Source organism: Vitis riparia, chromosome 3, assembly GCF_004353265.1.
Source record: "Vitis riparia cultivar Riparia Gloire de Montpellier isolate 1030 chromosome 3, EGFV_Vit.rip_1.0, whole genome shotgun sequence".
Lineage (NCBI taxonomy): Eukaryota > Viridiplantae > Streptophyta > Magnoliopsida > Vitales > Vitaceae > Vitis > Vitis riparia.
The window spans coordinates 9,625,970-9,652,570 of NC_048433.1; the positions used below are offsets into that span (position 1 = coordinate 9,625,970).

The 26,601-nt window shown below is 31.4% G+C and overlaps 1 protein-coding gene across 1 annotated transcript; it reads right to left on the reverse strand.

The window, feature by feature from the left end:
- Window positions 1-6,293: 6,293 nt before the first annotated feature.
- Window positions 6,294-7,403, reverse strand: LOC117910933. Its single transcript, XM_034825114.1, has 3 exons — window positions 6,930-7,403; window positions 6,385-6,756; window positions 6,294-6,332 (listed from the first exon to the last, which is right to left on the reverse strand). Exons 1-3 carry the CDS (start codon window positions 7,401-7,403, stop codon window positions 6,294-6,296), a joined length of 885 nt encoding a protein of 294 aa, XP_034681005.1.
- Between the last annotated feature and the right edge of the window lie 19,198 nt (window positions 7,404-26,601).

A 26,601-nucleotide genomic window follows, 5' to 3' on the forward strand; every position in this document is an offset into this window, starting at 1 on the left:
TTTTATTATTATTTTTTATTTTTAAAAATAGAAAATAATAAATATATTTATTATCCATTTAAGTATTTATTTATATATATACACGAACCGTCTTTGCTTTGAACACGAAATCCTTAAATTTGTGAAATGTAAATTTTGGCTTGAGTGCATAAAGAATCTTCGAATCCTCTAATTCAACATATCGAATGCGCACATATATGTCAAGCAAAGAAAGAAATTAAAGTTTAAAATGTGAATTTAATTAATTGAAATAGTGGAGAGTTTGTACGAGTGGGGGAACATTTTCTACCTACTAATTGGCAACATGTGAAACCATCATCACTGCCACCACTTAGAAGAAGTTGCATCTTGAGATAGGTTACATGATGCTTTGACCAAGTAAATCTATCCATTTAAGTTAGAAAATATTGAAAAAAAATTCAACATCCAAACCACAATACACACTTTTACTATCTCTTTTCACCTTTTTTTTCATGACTTTGACAACTATAACGACACATTTTTTTTTTTTTTTTACTCTAAAAGCAAATTTCTTACAAATGCAATTATTTATAGGGTCCTATGAACTTGAGCAATGGGTTTTTTTGTAACGACCCGCACCCAACCATGTAGATATTGTCCGCTTTGGGCCCAATGGGGCCCTCACGGCTTTAAAACGCGTCTACTTGATTAAGAGGAGTCTCTACATATATAGCGCCAGGAACATTCTCCCCTATCCGATGTGGGACATCACAAACACCCCCCCATGCAGACACAACGTCCTCGTTGTGTCCCATGGGATTGCGGGGCCAAACAGACAAAGCCAAACAAATCCCCACACCAGGGTCGGGGATCGGCTCTGATACCACTCTGTCACGCCCCAAGACCCACTCCAAGGGCGTGACGGTCAGTTCACACCTCAAACCCGAAAGCTTAAAGTATAATCTGACCCAAACAATCATATTGTAACTGGATGTTACCAATTACCAAATACCTGTTCAGAGTAGCAGAACAAAATCTAAAATCCTCAAATTCAATTTCCAAATAACTTCCAAATATCAAATGATCCAAATGAACATAACTAACAGTTAAAACAAAATCCAACATAAAATCCTAAGTCAAATTCTAATGATGACTATTCCTCAGCCTAGCCATCACTCCTCACCCGAACTAAGAGTACCTGAAAAATTTTCAACAATTGGGAATGAGCTCACAACCCAATAAGGAATATTAATGCAATTCATGGATCAAATATTTTCATTTCAAATAGGAGATATCATTTTTTTTTTCTCATCAAATATCAGAGTTTCAACAATACTAATATATTCAAAATTCAACCAACCATTTTCATATCAAATTCAAACATTTTCACATAAGACTCAATCAAATCCATTTAATTTTCATTACTCTGGTTATCAAATATCAAATGCCCAGTTAGGTGGGACTTTTCAAATGGGTGGCTAGCCTCAAATTGTTCCTGGTGGACGGAACCAAACACTACTAGTACTAGTAACCTCTAACCAAACCCCTAGAGGCTGGGGTCCAAATCAATTACATTCCCACCATGAAATGTAAAGGTCAACTATTATATCCCGTTGACAGGGCCGAATAGTCAACTATTATATCCCGTTGACAAGGGCTAAATAAACCAGAGTGATGTTTTTGTTCAAGTATTCTAATTTACACAACATAATATCTCCGTATTTTGTGTCATAAATCAAACAAAATATTCCAACATGATATTTAGTGCAAAACAGTTTGATCCATGCATGGTAACAAAATATCATTTTCTTTTCCACAATTCAAAATAACATATAAAATAATTTAATTTTATAAATATTACATTAACTTCCCTTACCTCAAAATGTGCAAAGACCTTGAAGGAAAAATAACCCTGAAAAGTCTACTCCTCACCTAACACAATAAAAAGACCACTATTACTATTTACCTCAAAATATAAATCTGATAATCCTAAAAATTTCTAAATGTTAAGATTAATATTTCTGATTAACAAAGTAATAATTTAATTACTCTATTCCTTATTTAATTAAAATTAATAAATTCTTAATTTGTTTCTAATAACACATTACTAATTTAATTAAATTACAATTTTATTTCATTATAAAATTCTATATATAATATATATATATATATATATATATATATATATATATATATATATATATATATATTGCTAAATCTCTCATTCTATTTATTACAAAAAAAAGATCATTATTACTATTATCTTATTTATTAATCTAAAACTAAATATTATTATTATTATTTAATTAAACAATTCAAAAGCCATTCATGACTCTCGGGTACACCAAACCAAAAAGTAAGTTTTTTTTTTTTTTTTTTTGCTTGCTTCCAGCACAGCACGCGTACGCCCCTTTTGTTTTTGTTTTTTTTTTTTTTTTTTTTTTTTTTTTTAAATTAACCCTAACCTAAAATCGAAACTTTCCAAGGATTTTTTTTTTTTTCATCTAATAAAATTTAAGATCTCCTAAATTCCAACAATAAAATCAAAATCTTAAATTTTTATTATTTTGATATTAAAACGAATTAAAAATAAAATAATCTAACCCTAATCTAGATTTGGGGTTTTCCAAAAAAAATATATCTAATGTGTTTGAAATTAATCAATGAATCTAAAATATTAAACTAGGGGTTAGATTCTTACCTATAGAGATCTGTTCTTCAACCCTGAAATCTGACTCCAACCTACGTTCTCTGGAATTCTGCGAACAGGAACTCTATTCAGAAAAGAACGGAAAGAATAAAATTTCTAATTTATACCTAGGGTATTTATTCGTAAAATTACCCTTTTACCCCTCTTCCTTTTTATTAAATTAATTAATTAACTAAATTAATTATTATTAGTAATTTCCTAAATTACCCTTAAAAGAAAATGCTTGGGCGTTACATTCTCCCCTCCTTAATAAAAGTTTAGTCCTCTAAACTTGACATACCTGAGTCTTGAAATAATTGAGGATGTTTTTCTCTCATCTCTTCTTCTAACTCCCAAGTAGCTTCACGAACACTATGGTTGCTCCATTGAACCTTTACCAATTTGACAACGGCATGACGTAGTACTTTATCCATTACATCTACAATCTGAACGGGTACCTCTTCATAGGTCAAGTCCTCAAAAATTTGAATAGGCTTCAACTCCACAACATGAGAGGGATCATAATTATACTTCCTCAAGGTTGAAACATGGAAAACATTATGAATCTTAGATAGACTTGGGGGCAAGGCTACTTTATATGCCAAAGTGCCTACTCTTTCCAATATTTCAAACGGACCCACAAAACGAGGACTAAGTTTTCCTTTTCTCCCAAATCTCATCACAGACTTCATAGGTGAAACTTTCAAGAACACATGATCACCCACCTCAAACTCCAAATCTCGCCTACGATTATCAGCATAACTCTTATGTCTACTTTGAGCTGCTTTTAATATTTCTTTAATCAAAGCAACTTTTTCAACAGTCAACTGCACAAGTTCAGGCCCCAAAAGTTTCCTTTCTCCAACATCATTCCAACAAATAGGAGATCGACATTTTCTACCATACAATGCTTCAAAAGGTGCCATCCCAATGCTAGCTTGAAAACTATTGTTATAGGCAAAATCTACTAAAGGTAAATGATCATCCCAATTACCTTGCAGGTCCAAAATACAAGCTCTCAACAAGTCTTCCAAAACCTGAATTACCCTTTCTGATTGGCCATCAGTTTGAGGATGGAAAGCAGTACTAAAACTCAACTTAGTGCCCAAAGCTTTTTGTAGACTATGCCAGAATCTAGAAGTGAAACGAGGATCTCTGTCAGACACTATAGAAACTGGTACTCCATGCATTCTCACAATCTCCTTCACATAAAGAGAAGCTAAACGATCTAAAGAAAAGTTGACTTTCATAGGCAAAAAGTGAGCAGACTTTGTCAACCGATCAACAATCACCCAAATAGCATTATTACCCCCTGAGGTTCTTGGCAATCCTATCACAAAATCCATGGTAATATGCTCCCACTTCCACTCAGGAATAGCAAGTGGCTGCAAAGACCCTGCTGGTCGCTGATGCTCAGCCTTCACCTGTTGACACACTAAACACTGAGCCACAAATTGTGCAATATCACGCTTCATACCTGACCACCAATAGTTTTGCCTCAAATCCTTGTACATCTTTGTCCCTCCTGGGTGGATTGCAAACTTGGAACAATGAGCTTCCTCTAAAAGCTCCCTCCTTAAGTCTTCATCATTTGGGACACAAAGTCTAGTCCCAAATCTCAAGACCTCATCATCTGAAAAAACAAAATCAGGCTTACTGCCCCTCTTAACTTCCTCCATAACTTGTACTAATCGGGAATCATTCTTTTGTAGGGTCTTAATTCTCCCAACTAAGTCTGGTTGTACTCTGAAATTTGCTACAAGTGCTCCTAAGCCCATAACTCGAAAGTGGACTTGTAGACTCCTCAACTCTTCAAGTAACTGCCTTTGACAGCCTCTAATAGCTGCTAGAGAACCAACTGACTTCCTACTCAAGGCATCAGCTACAACATTCGCCTTCCCAGGATGATACTGAATAATACAATCATAGTCCTTAAGTAGTTCTATCCATCTTCTCTGTCTCATGTTCAACTCCTTTTGGGAAAATAGATACTTCAAACTCTTATGATCTATGAATATTTCACAAGTTTCACCAAAAAGAAAATGTCTCCATATCTTAAGTGCAAAAACCACAGCAGCTAACTCCAAATCATGAGTAGGGTAATTCCTTTCATAAGGCTTTAACTGTCTAGAAGCATAAGCTACAACTCTCCCATGTTGCATAAGAACACAACCCAAACCCTGATGAGAGGCATCACTATACACCACAAATCCTCCTGAACCTGAAGGGATAGTCAAAATAGGAGCTGACACTAATCTATTCTTCAACTCTTGGAAGCTACATTCACAATCATCAGACCACTCAAACTTAACTCCCTTCTGTGTCAACTTAGTTAAAGGTAGGGCAATCTTAGAGAACCCTTCTATAAACCGCCTATAGTAACCAGCAAGTCCCAAGAAACTTCGAATCTCAGTCACAGTACTAGGTCTTCTCCAATTAGCTACAGCATCAACCTTTCCAGGGTCAACTGAGATGCCATCATTGCTTACCACATGCCCAAGGAAAGAAATTCGATCTAACCAAAACTCACACTTCTTCAGTTTAGCATACAACTGCTTATCTCTGAGGGTCCGTAATACAATACTCAAATGGCCCTCATGCTCCTCTCTACTTCTTGAGTATACCAAGATGTCATCTATAAAAACCACCACAAACTGATCTAGATAGGGCTTGAATACCCTATTCATTAAGTCCATAAAAGCAGCAGGTGCATTAGTCAAACCAAAAGGCATAACTAAAAACTCATAATGCCCGTATCTAGTTCAAAAAGCAGTCTTGGGTACATCTTCACTTCTAACCCTTAACTGATGATAACCAGACCGAAGATCAATCTTAGAGAACACACAAGCACCTTGTAGCTGATCAAACAAATCATCAATCCGAGGAAGGGGATACTTGTTCCTCACTGTCACCTTATTCAACTCCCTATAGTCAATGCAAAGTCTCATTGAGCCATCTTTCTTTTTCACAAATAGAACAGGAGCTCCCCAAGGTGAAACACTGGGCCTGATAAAACCCTTGTCTAATAACTCCTGAAGCTGAACTTTCAACTCCTTAAGCTCCACAGGTGCCATCCTGTATGGGGCCTTAGACATAGGACCTGTTCCTGGTACCAGATCGATGGTGAACTCCACCTCTCTCTCTGGTGGCAAGCCAGGCAAATCCTCTGGAAAGACATCAGGATACTCCCTTACTATGGGTATGTCTTCCAACTTCAAATCACTTTCATTACTCATCACACTAGCCAAAAATCCTTGGCAACCCTTCTTGAGTAAGCTACTAGCTCGCAAGGCTGAGATCATACGCAGTGGTCTGTCCACATGCTTCCCTTCAAAGCTAAACTTAGGCTGACCAGGAATACTAAACGTCACCCTTTTCTCAAAACAGTCAACAGAGGCATGGTAGGAAGCTAACCAATCCATCCCCAAAATCACATCAAAATCCTGAAGGTCAAGGAGTACTAAATCAACTGGCATTTCCCTATAACCAATCATCACAATACAATTTCTAAGCATTCTACTGGCCACAACAGAATCTCCCACAGGAGTAGCAACAATCAAATCAAAGTCCATGCTAGCAACAGGCAAACCCAACAAACCAGCAAAAGATACTGAAACAAAAGAGTGTGTTGATCCAGGATCAATCAAGACTCTAGCAAATAAGGTGTGGATTCGGAGAGTACCTGTCACCACATTAGAAGTGGCCTGAGCATCTCGATGAGTCATTGCAAACACCCGCCCTTGGGCTTTGGGTTTCTGTTTATCCTCCTTATTTTCCTCTTTAGGCTTCCCAGTGATGAACTTCCTATTCTCTGGACAATCTCTGATCAAATGTCCTTGCTTCCCACAACCAAAGCAAGCTCCAGTCTCTCTATAACATGGCCTACCCCCATGCTTCTTGCCACAAGTAGGACAAATCCCATCCAAATTCTGCGTTGTCTTCCCTTTATTCTGATTTCTTCCTGATGTAGCCCTTCGCTGTGCTTGATTACCATGAGCACCATCACTTCTATTTCGCTTCCTTTGCTGTTCCCTATACTGATGAAGCTCCTCATTATCTTTCTCTGCTATAAGGGCTCTATCAACAACCTCTGAATAGACACCAAGCTTCAGAATAGATATCTTGTTCTTCAAATAAGGCTTCAATCCATCCTGAAACTTTAATGCCTTTTCCTCCTCTGTAGCAATCAACTGTGGGGAAAAACGTGATAACTCTGTAAATTTGGCCTCATACTAAGCCACAGTCATATCCCCCTGTTCCAAACGAATAAACTCCCCACCTTCTGCCGCCTAACACTGTCAGGGAAATACTTCTTGTAGAAAGCCTCCCGAAATTGTCTCCATGTTATGGGTCCCTGATCCTCCAAAAGTCTCCTAGTCATACGCCACCAATGATCTGCCTCTTTATCTAACATAAAAGCTGCATAAGAGGCTTTTTGCTCCTCAGAGCAATCTATCACACCAAAGAATTTCTCCATCTTAAGGATCCAAGCCTCTGCCTCTGTGGGATCTGTAGCACCAGAAAAGTAAGGAGGACCCAATTTCTTGAAGTCATCAAAAGAGCTACCCCTAGAAGATGAAGACTGTCCCTGAACATTAGTCCCAGCAGCTCGAGCTTGGCGTTCAACTAAACCAGCTAGTGTCCCAAGATACCTATAGATCCCTTCTGCACTCACAGGAGGCAAACCCTCAACTGGGGGTACATCATCATTAGCCTGACTGTTTTGTGAAGAAGCTGCTCTTCTTGGTGGCATGATGTCCTAAAATAATAAGGCATAACTAAATTAGTCACTAAAGAACCAATTAGAAAATTTCCAAATAAAGAAAGAATTGGAATTTATACTAAATGAAACTAAAACTTAAACAAATGTGTCACTCATCTATCCCTAATCTAAACCAATTCAAATTCCCATCAAGATCAAAACCTAGTGCTCTGATACCACTCTGTCACGACCCGCACCCAACCATGTAGATATTGTCCGCTTTGGGCCCAATGGGGCCCTCACGGCTTTAAAACGCGTCTACTTGATTAAGAGGAGTCTCTACATATATAGCGCCAGGAACATTCTCCCCTATCCGATGTGGGACATCACATTTTTAATCTTAATCAAACTCAAAAAGTAATTTATCCACATTTAAACTCTATAAATATTAACTTTTTTTAAAAAAAATAATGTAAATCAAAATTGCCAACACAAAATATCTATTTAACATTTTGTTAAGTAGCTTCTTAAAATTAATTTTACTATTATTGTAATAGAATACTAATTATATTTTATGATCACTAAGTGATTATTTTTTTATATAAAATATTATATATGATTAGTTTGTGTGGTGCGAAGCTAGGCTTAAGGTCAAGCTATGTAAACAATTTTACATTTTATGCACTCTTAATTTTCATTTCTTTATATTTTGTCTTATCTTATTATAATCTACAATAATTCCTCCCTTCCTCAAGTGCCCCACCTCAAGACTCCACCTCTCCAACTCCAAGAGTTTATCTTCAATCTTTCTTGAACCCCTTGACAAAACAGCAATCAAATCCTCTTCATTCTCAAATTCAAAACAATAAAAAGATACTTTGAAGATAGAAATTCTAACATTCTTCTTAACGTTCCACCTTTTGTCCACCCAATTCCTTAACTAAGGCACCCAAGGTTCCAAGTTAGACACTCCTTCCAACTTCCCCACCAAACAAAGGTTCCAAGGAACTACTCTCTCCAACACTTCCTTCTTATCTAATTGTACCGATACTTTATTATCCAAATTCTTTTGAGCACTTGCAACCTTCACCACATACAAACCCTACTTGAGAGAGAGCCTTTTGTTATCTTTTGTCAACCCCTTATTCACCACAAAACTAGAAAGCTTCACAGGGGCTAACAAGCTCCTTATCCCCAAAGAACGAAGCTTACTTGCCAATGTGCCCCATCCCCCTGTCAATCTTTTCCCTTTTGGGAAGACCAAATTAAATCTTTTTTCCCTTCACATCATAGACGACATAAAGAGAAACCTCCTCGCTCAATTAACACGCCTCTCAAGCTTATAGACCCTATCATTTTCCTTCCATACCTAATTGTAAACCAGTGATTCCTCCTACATACAACAGGCCTTTGCACCTTCAAGGAAGCAACTTAGACTTGTCTTCCCAAACTTAGTCCCACTAGTGAATCCTCTTCCCCTCTCCATAATAACCTCTTTCAGCTTTCCTAAAACCTTCTCAATGGAGATCTTAAACGACCTCATCTCCACAGCGAACCAACAACTTCCCCCTCTCATTCCTATTTCCTAGGAACGAGAAAAAGAAGACGAAACATAGTACATATACTATCATACACAATGCACATAAGAAGATCCCTCATCCAAAGAAAGAAGTTCCACCAGTTAAAAAGTCATATGAGGTACAACTAAAAAAGGTATGCGTCAATTTTAAAAGGAGAACATGGTAACTAAAATTATTTTGCTCTAACAGCTCGAGAAGTGAATGAATTTAAAGATAAGGATAAGGAATATCCAACAAAAGTATATAATGCTCTCAATGATTTTTTATTTTATTTTATTTACTTGTGCATGAAAGTATGTCCTCTTGTGCATGACATATAACTTACCACAAGCTTGTTGATGACACACAATTATTTTAAGAACCATCAACTTTTTTCACAACATCAAAAAATCTTTCAAAGTTTGGTACTCGTTTTGCATGAAATTGAAAAATTTTAAGAGATTTTGAAATCCTATCTTATGGTAATAAGGAATTAACGAAGAAAAAAAAGGGTGGAAGACATTACTCATAATTTCAATTGATCGTTGAGAAAGGGTAGAAGACATTACTCATGATTTCAATTGACTGTAGAGAAATGATGGAAGACATTACTCATTATTTCAATTGACCATAGAGAAATCATTAAAACTTGAGATTAAGTTTTTTTTCCAAGTTGGGAGGAATTAGTAAGGATGTGCATTAGTATTAGTTGGAGTAAATTAGGATTAACATTTATTGAAGTCAAATTAGGAGTAACTAATTAGGTTATAAAACAATTAGAATTAAAGTCATAATAGGTTATCAGAATCCTAATAAACTTTGGATTTTTTAAAGAAGCGTACAAATAAGGTTAATTGATATAACCAAAGTATTGATCGATGATTACTAATATTACATTTCTTGCATACTTTGTAATTTTTAATGGTAATATTCTATTGATTTTCTTTTAGGTAAGACTCTTAGAATGCCTTATTGTGACTCTAAGGGTCTATTTGGTTGTTGTTTTTTGAAACTATTTCGAAAAATAGTTTTTAAGAAATTTTTTTAGTGTTTTCACCAAAAAAAAAGAAAAAAAGAAATGTATTTTCAAAACTGAATTCTGGAAAACAGTTTTTGTTATAAAAAAAACATGTTTAGTTAAATTAATAAAAATGTTTGGACGTTGTTTTTTTAAACTAAGAGTTTTCTTTAGTTAATTTGATTTTATAAATATAAATAATTTTTATATTTACTCTTCATTAAAATTTCAAGAAATTGTACCATTTTTTAAAGTTATTTGCATGATTTTCAATTTCTTTAAATAATTGTAAATAATGAAAATACATCAAAGGTATATTAGATGTCTCAATAGAGATATGTCGATGGGGACATTCTCAATGTGCAACACATTATTCAAAGTCATGGTTTTGATAATAAATTTGGCTTCATTTAATATTCATATTGAACATATAAAATAATACATCGTCGGTTGCCTGCTTGCTTCTCATTCCCCTTTCACAAGCATTCGATAAGGGCATACCCACAAAACCCAGATGCAAAGAAGAGAAGGGCACACCAATCACCCACATAGAGAGAGAAAGGAGAAGGCAAAATGCATTGATCTTTAATCTCATCGCCGATAAGAGGAATCAGATGCCTCGAACCACAACGACACTATTGGAACCAAGGAATTGTTCTCGATTGGTTGATTATTCGAATTTGTTCATTCTTCATCTTCATCTCATGGGTATTGAAAGTTTTCCTTTTTGAGAGAATCTATGATTTTTCAAAGATTTTTCTATTATTTTTTTTAGAGGTTTTTCTCTATTTTTGTTGTTGGTGGAGATGTTCACGATGTAAAGTGAAGGGGGGACACTTGAGAACACGAAGAAAAAGGAAAAATAAGGCCCTTACTTAATTATCTAAATAGTACAAAAATAGGAAAAACAAGTCGAAGATGTTATCTGAAAATAGGATTTTAAGAACACGGAGAACACCAAGAACAAAACATTACTTAGGTTACCAAGCATGTTCTGTGGTGTTTTTTATTCTTGAGAATAGAAAACAATTTTGGGAAACAGTTCCCAAATAGGCCTAAGGTTCTATATCTTATTCTTTTTATCTTCTTTTTCTATATTTTATTTTGTTACCATAAACTTTATACCTTATTCCGCTCTTTAAACCCTAAAAGATAAAAGTCCTAGGCAACCATCCTAGAGTTGTTCTACATCAGAACTCCTTCTAAACAAAAAATAAAATAAAATGATCAAAATTAAATAAATCTTATCATATGTTTATAGCATGATTATCACAAACAAGGAAGATGAGGTTACCACTAATGGGATCTCTAATGAAAGAATATACATTGCTTCAAAAAGTAAAGGTATCATGAATGCAAGAATTTGAGGCTGGGAGTAGGAAAGAAATCAACCCAAATTAGGTAAACACTTAGAAATGAAAATTGCCAATTCGAATGCTTAAAAAGAAAAACATTGCAACGAATTAATCATTACTAAAGAAAGCATATTCATTCTCATTTAGATTGCCTATAGAAGAGCGCTAAAACTTGAAAAATTCAAGATTTAAGGAAAGCTCTCTTTACAAGTGTATCTTCTACATATCATTATGGTAAACCGTATATACACCAACTCAAAATGGAAAAACCCTTCTTTATTCTCTCATAAATACAACTTCCATTGTGTGTGTGTGTGAGTAAGAGAGATAGAGAGCTCAAGAAAAGTGCATAAAAGTCAAATTTAAGACCAACAAACAAATACATTACATATAGAGCATCCCATGGAAGATTATGAATGCACTATAGATGAAACACAAATATACAATAGTAAATAAAATTAGAGAACAATTGTTGAGAATGGTGAGGTTTCCAAAAAAGAATTCACCCAATGTCTTAGTGTGATCCTTCCTTAGAGAAGCAATGCCACAAACAATAGGTTCTTTGATCTACTTGAGTTTTATCACCAAATTCCATGACAACGAAATTCATTCTCAACTTAATTTTCAACAATTGGTTCAAAAACAAGCCAAGGAGAAGAATATAATTTTTGTTTCTTTTTAAGCTTTTCTTGGATAATGATTAACTCCTCATTAGTCAATCTAGGTGACTTTGTGGGTAGATATATACCACATTTTTTAAAATCCTTCTTTCCCTCAAGACCAATTTTCATAATAGCAACTTCCACCTCCAAATGGAAACTATTTTCACTGCCACACACACACACACACACACACACACACACACACACACACACACACACACACACACACACACACACACACACACACACACACACATATATATATATATATGAAACAACAAAGAAAAATAAAATTAAAGTCACACTCATAGAATTCTTAAGAAAAGAGAACACTAGTGGCACATTCATACCCGGTTTAAAGTGTCACAAAGCTTAAATAAGGTGCAATAGCAATTACAAAATACCTAACACACCTCTTCACAAGTAAATATTTTGAATGCCAATATAGTGAGGAATTGGGATAATGAAGGCATCAACAAGTCATTGGTGACATTTTTTGGAAAAAGCTTGCAACATTCATAATCTACTACAACATGTAATTGTCACTCTCATTCCTTCATAACCTGCATCATTCCCTAAAATAACTCCAAATTAGTGTTCACTTCAATTATGGAAAATTTATCTTTTCCACTTTCAATCCAATTTCATTCTAAAGCTATTATGAAGTATTTGAAACCTAAATTAAACATTTGTTCACAAACGACATTGTATTCCCAGTAAGAAGAGGAGGTCTCATGGTCTTGGAGTTATATGGAATCCAAAGTTTTTTAGGCTTCTAATGGGCAAGAATAGTCCATGGTTCAAGTTCATTCATAGATATAACGTTCTTTCAACAACTCCAATTTGTTCAATACTAATCCTCGAGGATGTTTTTCACTTCCCCTAATAGAGTTTGTTTCCTAGTAGTGATAACCACAAGGCAGTGACACCCTCTTAGTTAAATCAACTGAACTCAAGTTAATAACAAAAACGCATTTTTATGGTGAACTCATCGAGTGAGTATGTGTCTCTATTTGAAAAAGTTCAACAATTGTAGAAACAAATATAAATGACACATAAGAATCATTGGAATAAAAAGATATATATGTTGCAAATTACCTGACCTTCTCAGTTTTGATTGATAACTTCTCTTTGTCAGTGACAATTTCATTATTGACTTCAACAATTTTAGCTTCAATTGGATATTGCTTTGCCATTCTCTTACTTGTCTTAACCCAAAAGCATCTGAAACACTGTTGACATTTTGAGCATACTCTTCAACTAATAAATTATTAGCCTTCCTCTTGATGATATATTTTCAATGCAAAATACCAGTTCTACTACTTGAGAACTTTCACATACATACAAGAAACTCTTAAATAATGCAAATTAATACTTACATGGACACTTCTTTTGGTTGCTGAGAGGATGAAGGAATAGAAAAAATAAAAATAAAATTGGAACTTTAGAGTTCTAACTTTGGAGTTCTACCATCTTTGAAAGCAGATAAAGCATAATAAAGCACCATTAAGAATATAAAATGAGATACCAATGACTTTATTGTCCAAGAAAGATTTCAATGTAGACATAAGATCATGTTTACATAAAATGACAATATAAGTGGTAGCATAGTGTCATTGATTTGGAAGCGCAAAATACAAACCTCATAAGATTTATGAAACTCTGAAACCTTAATAGCACGTTATTCAAGTTCTACCTTTGTGAACTTGGATTTTCTCGACTTTAATTTCATGACTTTCTTTAACAAATGTCTTGTTCACCTTTCCATTTCCTCTCATCAACGAGGCCACTTAATAATGTAAAATAACGATTGCACCCACATGAATTCACAACCCAAGGTTTTCTATTCCTATTCCCTCCATTTTATTAAACAATACAAGAAAAGCATTAAAGGAGAAAATCGAGGAACACAAATTGTAGAATACTTTTATTAGATTTGCCAACGACATTAGGGTGTTGCTTTCGAAAGGCATCCACAAAACCCTTAGAGAAGAAGTTCACCTCAAATAATTACCTCTCTTCATCAATATAGCCAACAACACTAGGGTGTTGCTTTCGAAAGTTATCCACAAAACCCTTAGAGAAGAAGTTCATCTCAAATGATTATCTCTCTTCATCAATAAATCCAGAATGACTTCTATTCCATGCGGATGGATGAACAATTTAGAGAGTATGAAAATATCAAGGTGAAAAAGGAAAACACAAACTCAAATATGAAAATAATTTCTAAGAAATTCCCAAAACAAAACCTTAGATGGGAAACCGTAAGAGAATATACAAGAATTATTCACAATATTAGAATGTTGGTCACTTATAGCAGGACTATAAATATCTTGCTCTTGTTGAGAATAGATTAGATCACTAGTTAAAATGACAAGTTTTGACTTTTCAATCTTCAATATGAAGCACCCAATCAAAAGAACTCAATATTGACTATTATATTTAAAGATGACATTATCATAAATTTCATAAAGAAGTAGAGAGTTCTTTTTCTTAAAAGGGATTAAGTTATACACCCAACATAGATAACAAATGATTCTGCAACTTATATATATATATAAAAAAAAACAAGAAGAGATCAACAAGAAAATGCTCCAACATGAGAAACAAAAAAATTAAGCTATGAAAAAGGAAACAACCCATAGACAATAGACAAAATAAAAGATAACCAACAAAAGAACACTCACTTTGATATAACTTCCAAGAACCCAGATCCATTGTGCAGCCCTATATGACTAGTATAAAAAGAAGCCACTAGTTTAAGAATGGTCTGCTTAAATAACAAATAAATAAATTTTAAGAATGCAAAAGTATACATACATTTCTCTAAAGAATGACTAAAACAATGCAGGATGTGCAAGGCCAATTACCAGTCCTTTCAAACCATGTCAACAATTGGGAACATATTCACTTAATAAATAAAAAGATTCCAACTCTACTGTCAAGAGTCATCCTTCACTATAATGATCTAATGCGGTCCTTCAATGAGAATGTTATTTCATCAAATTAACAAGCACCAAATAATGAGAAATTTTTATCATCATTCATAAATGTACCATAATGCATAATCATCACTCTCATTCCTTCATAGCTTGCAACAATTCCCAAAATGAGTATCTTCTATTTTTGAATCTTTCATGCTTTCTCAATAATAGAGAATGTGTTCCTATAAAATCCAAAGTAGGACATTTGAAGTAAACTTACAAAGATAAGCATGCAAAATCATATGAAAATAAATATAACTAATTACCCAACTTTACAATGAGCAATGGAAGGTTGATCTCTAGTGAATTAGATATAAAGTTGGGTATCCAATCCTTCCATGGTTCCCAATTCCATGAGCATAGATCGTTTCTTCCTTGTACTCAAAGTTGCCTAAATCGATGATGAAAACACTTTACTAAATTAGCAGCAGCGTCCCAATAAGACACACATGGAGTACCTTGGAGGAATTGTTGACACAATATTAAAGTCCTCAATGAAAAGGATGTTGAAAGGAAAAAATGGTAGATTTTTAAAGGATTCTAATACAATGCCACCCAATCAAAGATTGGTACATCACCAACATGGTCTTGAAAAACTCATGATAGGGAATCCACATTTGGAAGAAGAATAATGAGATTGGACCTAATACTTTATATAAGATTGAATTTACAAAGATCGGGTGAGACTCTAGAAACCTTTGATCTTCCCGTAATCTTTTTAGGGCAAGACACATGATTTTGAAGCTCAAGAAGTCAAGAGTTCCATGCTTCAAATGGTGCATAAATCAAAGTCGAAAAACAAAAAAGTTATGACCATTTGAAAACAACTGGCTGTTGAAGGACCATTTCAAATTTGAATGGTGATTTTGAAATTTCAACATAAGAGCAAGATAATTGAAAAAAAAAAAGAATAAAAGAATAAAACACTCACATTTTATATATACTGGAAGGAGTCCACAGTGAACGTGAAGAATTCAAAAAGACACACACACACACACACACACACACACACACACACACACACACACACACACACACACACACACATATATATAAGGGTTATTTATTTCAGATTCTTCAAAATACTGAGAGGCCCACTTGACAAGATAGTAATAAAATCCAGTAATCAAAACTAACTCATTGCAATGAGAAATCAAACTGTGGATTGTAAGACATGTAGAACATTCATAAAAATTAACTCACAGCATCAAAAGCTAGATGTTAAACCTAACAGCATACATCCAGACGAAGGAGCCATTGATGCTGTTGAAGCTTGTGTTTAGAAGAGCTTTAAGGTGTGTTTGTTCTTCAAGAGCTTCCAAAGTATGTGAGGAAATGTTTTGATCCCACTCTCAGCCACCACTCAAAGAATAAATCTAATCATGACACATTAATGCTAGTTACAGAAGAGTCCTCATCAAATGCAAGCAAACTATAATAGAAGATTAGTACCCCAGATGATAAACAAATCATCCAAATCATTTCATGATTGTATATGATAACAGATAGAAAACAAGAATGAGAGAATTGTGTTTTCAACCCACTTGGATTTGATAATTAAGGTAAGGTCCTCCAACTATCCATAATTGATTACAAGGATATGAGATAGTAATTGACAAAACTACCCTTTAACTCATTTTTGTCTTTATTCTACCACTCTTCACATGTCATTACTAGCAAATTCTCTTTTATTTAACCATTTTTAAATTTTTCATTATTTTTTTAAACTCTTACATAAATTATTGAAAAATCAATATTATTTTCTATTTTTAAATTATAAATAAACAAAAATTATACTAATGATTCAAATACTATTTTGGAAAATACTTTTAAAAAAAATATTAATTTAAATAAATAAAAATTATATTTTACATTTTAGAAGTAAATAATTTAATGATTAAAACACTATTTAAAATAAATATATTCACTATTTTCTTTTCTTTTATACTAAAAAGTATTTTAAAGTTTTTTTTACTATTATAAAATAAAAAGTTTAATTTTTTTTAATCTTCTTTCATCCTTATTTTAATAACTTTTTGAACATGACTTTTAATAATAAGTTATATGAAATGTTGCAAATTTGTTTACTAAGGATTTTTTTTAATGATTTAAATTAATTGAAAATTTATTAAAATAAGAAAAAGAAAAGGAAAGAAAAATGATGGATGAATAGTTTTTATTTTAGATACCCAATTAAAATGTTTTCGTATGACCTAATTTTAGAAGTGTATATCTATACCTAGTAGACATTGAATTTTTCTTATATAAAAGGGTTGAAAGGTATATTTACTCATTTTAGATGAAAACAAGTAGTTAAAAATTATATAGATTATGTTTGAGTTCGGTTTAAAAATATTTTTCTAGTTTTTATTTTTTATTTTTTATTTTTATTTTTAAAAATGATTTTTATTTTTATATTGTCTCTTTTTGAAGATACATTTAATTAAAAAAAATAAAAACCTTGTTTAGTACTATTTTTTCTATATGAAATTAATAAAAAGAATTAAATTTCATTTATTCATTTATTGCCATTGTACAATGGTATTACACTAACTGTATAAGGAAAATATATTAAGTGTACAAGGGTGTACAAGACTACTCTTTATGAAAGATTTCAATCGATTCTAAACCATTCTTTTATTTTTCTTATCATCCATGAATTGTACACATATGTTATGCACTTTATTTAATTCTCATATGGAAATTCCAATAACTTTCCCAATAATGATACTTGGGGAAAAAAAAATTGATCCTAAGTCATCCATCATTTTCTCAACTAAACCATTGGAAATATGATTAAACACACATGGAAATTTCAATACTTTCCTCAGTAATGATATTTGGGGAAAAAAAATTTGATCTTAAGTCATCCACCATTTTATCAATTAAACCATTGGAAATATAATTAAACACACATGTCCAAAATTTTCCCTAGTAATGATATTTGGGGAAAATTTTTTTATCATAAATCATCCATCATTTTCTCAATTAAACCATTGGAAATAAGATTAAACATACTATATGGACACATAACTTACAAGGGATATGGAATTTGTACCACTGTACAAGGGTATTATACTAACTGTACAAGGGAAATATACTAAGTGTATAAGAGTGTACAAAACCATCCTTTGTAAAATATTTCAATTGATTCTTAACAACTCCTTTATTTTTCTTGTCACCCAAGGGTCGTATACCTATGTCATACATTTTATTTAACTTTCACATGAAAATTCTAATATTTTCCCCAATAATGATATTCGGGAAAATTTTTTTACCCTAAGTCATCCACCATTTTTTCAACAAAACCATTGAAAACATAGTTAATACACCTACATGGACACATAATTTATGAAGGATATGAATTTTGTGTCACTATACAAAAGTATTACATTAATTGTATAAGGGAAAATGTGTCAAGTATACAATGGTGTACAAGACTCCTAATAGGTTTTGTACGATTTTTAAACAACTTGAGTTTGACATTAAGACGATTATTGATAGGATATTTTTTTTTATACCAAACTATGTCATTAACACCTTCCCTACAAAAATTAATACATAAGAAATAAAATTAAAATCAAAATATTTATTGGAATTAGAGGTTTGAAGATTTCATGATTTTTATCTTATTACTTTTAAAAAATCGCTTTAATAAGAAAATATTTATTTTAATAGTTTTCAATATTTAAATCTTTATTTAAAAATATTTAGGATTAGTGTGGGAAGCAATTAGGTAATTTTGGAATGGATTGAATATCTTGAAGACTTTAATTATGCCAATACTAAAAATATTGTCTTCTTGATTAATATTATATATATATATATATACACACACACACGCATGTGAGTGTTTACATTATTTCCAAAATAAAATGAGAAATAATAAACATCATGTGTCTAATTTGCAAGTTAGAAATAATAATAATAATAATAATAATAATAATGATAATATTTTATGAGGTATTTAAAAATTATTTATTATATATATTATATAAGTTTGAAAAAAAATATTTGATGTCTAATTTGTAAGTTATAACAAATAAAGAATACTAATATTTTATGAGGTGTTTAAAAATTGTCTAATATATATAAGAAATAATATAAGTTTGAAATAAAAAATAATATTTATTATATATTATGTAAGTTTTCAAGGTATTTAAAAAATATTTATTATATATTATGTAAGTTTGAAAAAAAAAAATTTGATGAGGTATTTAAAAGTTATTTACTGCAAAAATGTATTTGACAATAATCATTTTTAGCCATTTATCTTTCATATTTAATTTAATGGATAAAAATAATTGAGAAATGATTCAACTTAATCCCACTAATAAATATATACTACTAACAACAAATTTTTCTCATTCCCAGAAACGAGAAGAAGATGTAATAGGAAAGAGTCACACTTGTGGACACATAGGCATTTTCAGAATCGACTGGAATGAAGTTGAAGAGTCGTATTGGAAACCAAGAAATTGATTTTGTCCTCCCAACACACAACGATTTATCGGAACTTTAAGCTGGAAGGACATATCAGGCCTTATCACATTTGACTGGAGTGGATTTAAACAGCTTTATTGGAAAGCTAAGAAAAAGATTTTGTTGATTTTGTATTTATTGGAACTTTAAACTGGAAGGGATGACTGAGTCAGTGGTACTGGGCATGTACATTTTTACCATTGCATGGAAATGATACCTAACTGCAAGTCTTCAAAAACTGGTTCATCGAAAAATGGTTTTTTTATTTTTTACTTTTTCGAATTTGGATTAGCTTAAGTTTCACAATCTTTGATTTAAGGACTTTCTGTTAATTTGGTCTAAAATTGCCATCAATAACAATATCAGTTAGCCTTTTGTGAAATTGGTCTGAAGTTCTTAAAGTTAATTACTTTTAGGTTTTTCTTTTTATTTAAAGGGTTAATTTCGTTGATAGCCCATTTAGTATAAACATTCTAAATTATCATAGGTTTCAATTTTATCAATTAACATCCTTATAAACGTATTTCATATATAAATTTTAATTTTTAAAAAATAAAATTTTATTTTTAAAAAACGGATCAACACTCTAATCTAAAATATTTTTACTTAATTAAAATCTTTTTAGGGATATTAATTGACGAAATTTAAAACCATTGGTGATAGAATATATTTACACCAAACCTTAGGGGGTTTCAATGAAATTAATCTTTATTTAAATGAATTTGGTTTTAAATTAGAGTAATTATGTTAATATAATTACTAATAGAAAGATTAAAAATTATTAAATTAAAGTTTTTGAAGAAAGCAAAGAAGCCTACACTATATACTTCTTATATTTTTTGGAAAAACCCTTTCTATTTTATAAATTAATGCAACCTCTATCGCCTCCAACCATTTAATAAAAAGGTTTACCTACAGTACAAAAATATATAAGGTTAATTTCATTAACTGCTCTTGAAATTTTGGTTAAATACATCTAATTTTTATTGGTTTTACACCGAATTTCTATTGGTTTTAAATTTTATGACATACCTATCTTATTCTTCTTATTTGATATTTTCACACATTTTCCCTTTAATTCAAAATAAGTGAGATATTTGACAAATTTTCAAATCAATTAGGGTTAGTTGTATTTACCTAAAACTTTAAGGGAGGTAATTGAAATATATATATATATATATATATATATATATATATATATATATATATATATATATATATATATATATATATATATATATATATATTTCATAAGTATAATATATACGTTTTTAAGTCATATTGCTTATTCTTTATTCTCATTTATTTATATTTTAATACCTTAATTTTATTTATTTGTACCATTGTTTAACAATTCAAATCTTATCATATGTATTTAATAGTCTAGATTTGGATTTTGAGAAATACCACTACAATATCTTAGCATTTTTCTTAATAAAATGACCAAAAAAAGAAATGAGTAAAGAAAAAACATATTTTATCATATCCTAAATATCATAAAGAGAATTATTACATGTATTTATGATATTATAGTTGAGCAACTTTTCCATAGTTGCCATACATTTCATTTTGATTTTATTGTTTTCTAATCAGGTTTCATTATTTTGTAGTCTTATTGTTTTATATTATGATCCTATTTTTATTTTAAGTTTATTTATTTGTATCATATTCCTTTATATTTATACTTTCATGCAATAATTTAGATTTTATTATTCATCTCATCCTTCAAATTCAAAGTTGAATATACATCAATTCAATACTATTGATTGCTCATAATCATAAGATCTTTAAATCTCTATTTTATCATTCATCTCATCCTTCAAATTCAAAGTTAGAATATACATCAATTCAATACCATTGACTACTCCTTATCATAAGATCTTTAAATCTCTACAAGCCGGTCCACATAAAAACAAACAAACAAAAAAGGGAAATAAGCAAAAATTTCTCAACAGTTCTTATTTTAAATTCTATTAATAGCTTTATTTCTCAACATTTCTTATCTAGCTTTCTGCACTCAAATTTTTTAAGAGTTAAATAACTTCTAGAAATTAAAAAAAAAAAATACTTTAAGCAAATTTCAATATATATATATATATATATATATATATATATATATATATATATATATATATATATATATATATATATATATATATATATATATATATAATTTCTTTTTTCTAAAATTATACATTCCTTATTTTTATAAAGTTTCTTTTTTGAAAAAAAAAGAAAAAAAAATTTCTTATTTTCTTATATCTCTTGTAGAACAACTAAATTACTTAATTAGTGATGGTTTGGGTACACATCTTATTTCTTAATAGGAGGTGTAAATGGGAATGAATGAGAGTTGATGAGAGATGTGATGGAAACCAAACTGAATAAGTGGTTTAAGTGGTAATGGAGGTAAGACTTTCAAGATATGTAGCTAGTACATACATTTAATGTTCCATAATGACTGTAAAGTGACAAGTCACTCAAGACAAGTGGGATGAGACCATGGATTGAAAAATGGGATTTTATCAGTGATATTTCACCAATATATTGGATATCAGGCGACATCAAACAAAATTCAACACCAACTATCGAATGGGAGGAATAGCAACAAAAAAATTGGTAAAATCGGCGATATATCGATTTGGAACCAATAAATCGACAAAAAAATCAAGTGTGAAGCAACGCGCGGAACAGCGGAGGAAGCTTGTCAAAATATCAGAGATATATCGACGAATATATTGGATACATCGGCAATATATCGGGGAAATATCAGAGATTTTTTTGAAAGTTTTTTTTAAATATATATTTATCATTTTTTATTTTTTAATTATTCATTTTTTATTTATTTTTTATATTAAATCTATATTATCATTTTATTTTTAACTATTTTTTATATTTATCTCATTTATGCTTGACATTGTTGTACAAATCAATACTATCGAAACTCCATGTCCTGGTATGAATGTTGTCTTCAACAAGATGGGCTTCCTTCATCTAACAATATGATGGAACCACATCGATCTTCATTTTGGTATTAAGGACTATTGCAATGTCATATGTATTATGTTTATGTGTAAATTGTTTTCATTTAATAAAATCAAATATTTCTTAACTCAATTCTAACTTTCTAAGTGTACAAATCCAAAATTCATATTTTCTATTCTTAAAATCCAAGTATTGTAAACTGTTTACTGATATTTTTTTTCTTTGACCATATTTATGTCAATTACACTTATAAAATAACCTTAACATCAATATTCTTGTTTATTTTATCATTCTTTGGATTTTTCTAAGCATTCCCATCAATTTTGGATAATTTTTGTCTCACTAATGTTTCCAATATATCCGTAAAATCCAAGTACTGATATATCAGTGTTCACTGATATTTCAATCCATTGATGAGACTGCATGAATGGAGTCTTCTGCTAACCTACCATTCGGGACTATGATTATGTGCAGTGATTGATAAGTGACTATGTGGATCATGAATATTGGTAACATGTTAATTGTACTTATATGGCCCACTTTGTGTTACTAACAAATAAATGTTTATGTATGAAGCAAGAAACATACGGTAGAAGACTTGATAAGGTAAAGAGAGATGTGAAGGCATTGGTTGGGAAAGTGAAGAAGCCTTTGGAGAGCTAAGGATGTCTTGCAAAGGCTTGGAATATATAAGGTTGTTATAAAGAGAATAGTGTATAGAATGGACAACCAATACAATTTGGACATTATAGGAGGATATTGTGTTATAAACCAGTTGGAAGACTTCTTCCACACATAAATAAATCAACTCACTATTTTTTTCTCTTTCTTTTAGTCTAAACTTGTTTGGGATTCTTTATGTTTGACCATTTTAGATCAAACCCTTCTCAAACCACATTTTAAGCACAAAGGTCCAAGGAATCAAAGCATTATGTAAGAGATCACTTACCCATTTTTATTTGTGAAAACAGTCATCTAAATGACCACAAACAACTTCCTAGAAATGATTTGAAACTATGCATAAAGCATAATCAGGTGTATTAAATCCTATAAGGTGTGCTTAAATGCAATTCCCTATGTAATAATCTTGAAAATTTTTATCTTTTTAGAGTCTGACATTATATATTCGAAAAGAGAAGTTCATAATGTACTAATTTAGTGGGGAATAATTAAGCCTTCCAAGGTTTTTCATTTATTGTTGCCAAATCAAGTCCAACAAAATAACCCATTTCAAATAAGAATATACCAATAATTATAAGTCAACCTTTTTCTTAAGTTGAAAGACAAATACCATAAGAATTATCAATGGCAATCACCACAACATGGCTTATTTGGGCAGCTTAATAACTTTTCTGGCCTTCGATGCTTTTCAACATTGAAGTGAATGCCCAAGAGATCAGTTATGCCAGTTGTTATCTTTTGACCTACTTTTACAGGTCTAATTAGGTGTAGCAGGCATTGTATTTATGCTTTATTTCATGTTTATCTCATAGAAGTCAATATGGTTGAATTGGTATAATCATGGGGGTTTTGAATGATCAAAATTAACCATATCAATGTTCACGTTAGATCATTTTAGTTATGAACCATAACAAGTTGCATTTTATGGTGAATCACTGGTTCCTATTGATCCTCTCTCCTATGATGCTATTTCTCCTATGACAGCCATCTATTGATAAACAAAAAAAATTGCTTCAGGCATATGTATTGAAGTGTTCTTGATATGACTTACAAAGCTATCAAGAAAAACACCATCAACATCTACACCTAGTAGCGCGGTCCCTTTAGAGTAACTAAGGGCTACACTTATCGAAAGCATTGGACTCAAGCTAAGGTTAGTAGGTTACAACACCAAACCAACTTGATTCATATATATATATATATATATATATATATAAGCCAATGTTGATTGCAAATTTTCAATTTCAAGTTTCAATGGTATATCTCGAAGAATAAAACTAATTTTGAATTCTAGGTAAGGATATATAATATTCAAATTCTAACTTTAGAAGAACAAGAATTTTGGTGCTTTGAAAATTTAAATCACAATATTTAATATGTGATCTGTAAATGACCATGCATTTTTCAAAATTTTTCCTTTTTCAGATCATATAATCATAAATTCCCGCAAAAGTGAACACCTAGAAAATGAGGATCGTAAAACATAACTTTCAGCACACAGAAAGAACATCAAGTTCCTTAATTTATTATTTTACTCTATGAACCCATTGGAGTTTTAAATTTGTTTCTTTTAATTTATTATTTTAGGTTTCAATAGGTTCGAACACTTATATTCAATGGCTTAAAGTGGAAAGGGGAGAAAATTTTTATTATTTTTCTATTATCTTTTGTTTCATTTTTTTTTTTTTTTGCTTATTTTTTTTACTATGTTTGGATGGTGAGAAATTGGGTGTAAAAAAAATAAAAGAAAAAATTTATGGCTAATACATTTTTAGTCAACACTCCATGCTTGATTTGAAAATAAGAGATAAAAAGGGACAATGAACAAAAGAAAAGAAGCTTAGAAGGATGGATCCCTATTGTAATGGTTGTGTATTTATTATGGACTTCAATCAAACCTATTTTTTTTAGGGCATGTTGATTAAACCCTCATCATTTCAAACATGTTGGTTCTAGTTTATACAATTCCGAAAATTTTCTAATTAATTTTTTATTTTCAAGTTACATACTTGACAGTAATGATAGATTTAAGTATGCAACTAAAATAAAAATAATAAGTCACCCTCTTTAAAATTTAAAAAGAAATATTGATAGATAAAACATAGAAATTTAAAGGAAAAGAAAAAAAATTTAAATTGATAAAAAATGAGAAGCAAATTTTTAACAAAACATCATGAAAGCTTGATTTTTTTGGCAAAGGCAATGCACAAGTTTAAGAGTCTATAAGTTCTTATTACATTGATATTGCACAAACTTTAAATTAATTTATTTATTAAATTTTACATGTTCCCTCTTCTGAGGAACTAATTGTAGTGATATAAAAGGTCATCTTCTACTTATGAAGTTTTATTTGTTAATGTTTTATTTTATTTATGGGACAATTGTGTTTTGGAACTAGCTAGGCCAAAAAATTAAGCTTTGGTCCATATAACTTACATAATTGATGGGAAGGATGTAAGATATTAAGAAACCAATATACCCTTCAAATTTCTAACTCAAATGGTTGTAAATTAATGGGTTTCATAGGTGGTAAACTTAAAATGCCATGTCACCTATCTTAAAAATCTGAAATAAAGGCCATAAGGGTCACCACCCCCATCCCTTTCTCTCCCTCCGTAAATAGCATACTCATAGACAATGTCGACTGTGATTGTCCCCCGATCGGTTCCTTCAATAGTCGAGGATTGTGACCAACTCAGAAAAGCCTTTGCAGGTATTTTGTCATCATCATTCCCAAATCTAAATGATGGGGAGTCTGAATTCTTTTCTCACATTTTGATTTGATCATGTTGGTTCCTTTGATGATGTGTTGGATCTTTGTTTACTGGGTCATTACAGGGTTTTAGGAAAGACAACCGTTTTGATCTCATGTTAGGCTGTTTAAAAAAATTTTGAACTTAATAACAAAGCATTTTTGGATGTAGGGCGAGGGACAAATGAGGCTTTGATCACATCCATCTTGGCTCATAGGAATGTAGCACAACATAAGTAAATTCAAGAAACTTACAATGAATCTTATGGAAAAGATCTCCTAAAAAAATGTCATTTCACCTATCTTAAAAATTTTCACTTTAGAATATGCTTGTTAGGTCTATCGTCCAAACAGAAGAATTGGGTATCGTCTAGATGGTGAGCTTTAGGGAAGAAGATTCTCTAGTGATGATGCAATTCCTCCAGAATAGCCACCTTTAGATCAAACATATCTTGAAAGTAGAGAAGTTGGTCCACCACAAGAAACGGAGAAAATGAAGAACTCTGATGAAAATATAAAGCGACTACAACTGTGGTCCTGATGATAGCATTGGCCCAACAACCTCCTGTGAAGATGAAAATATGCTAAATAAGGTATATTCCTTTTTAGAGTAGAATTATGGGATAAGTATATTTTCTAGAATTCGAACCTAGGTAGATGGAGGATTAAGTGTATTTTTATTAGGTTTACGGATGCATTTTGACATTCATATTTATGAAAATTATTATGCTATGATCCAAAGCACAACCCCATTAATTATATGATTGAAAC

Excerpts from the sequence above, each read along its gene's own strand:
- LOC117910933 (XM_034825114.1), bottom strand. The coding sequence starts at position 7,403 with ATGCCACCAAGAAGAGCAGCTTCTTCACAAAACAGTCAGGCTAATGAT. Across the intron at positions 6,757-6,929 it reads ACAGTGTTAGGCGGCAGAAG|CTTGGTGTCTATTCAGAGGT; the intron begins GTGGGGAGTTTA and ends TCTATTCTGAAG. Across the intron at positions 6,333-6,384 it reads AACCCAAAGCCCAAGGGCGG|GTACTCTCCGAATCCACACC; the intron begins GTGTTTGCAATG and ends ATGTGGTGACAG.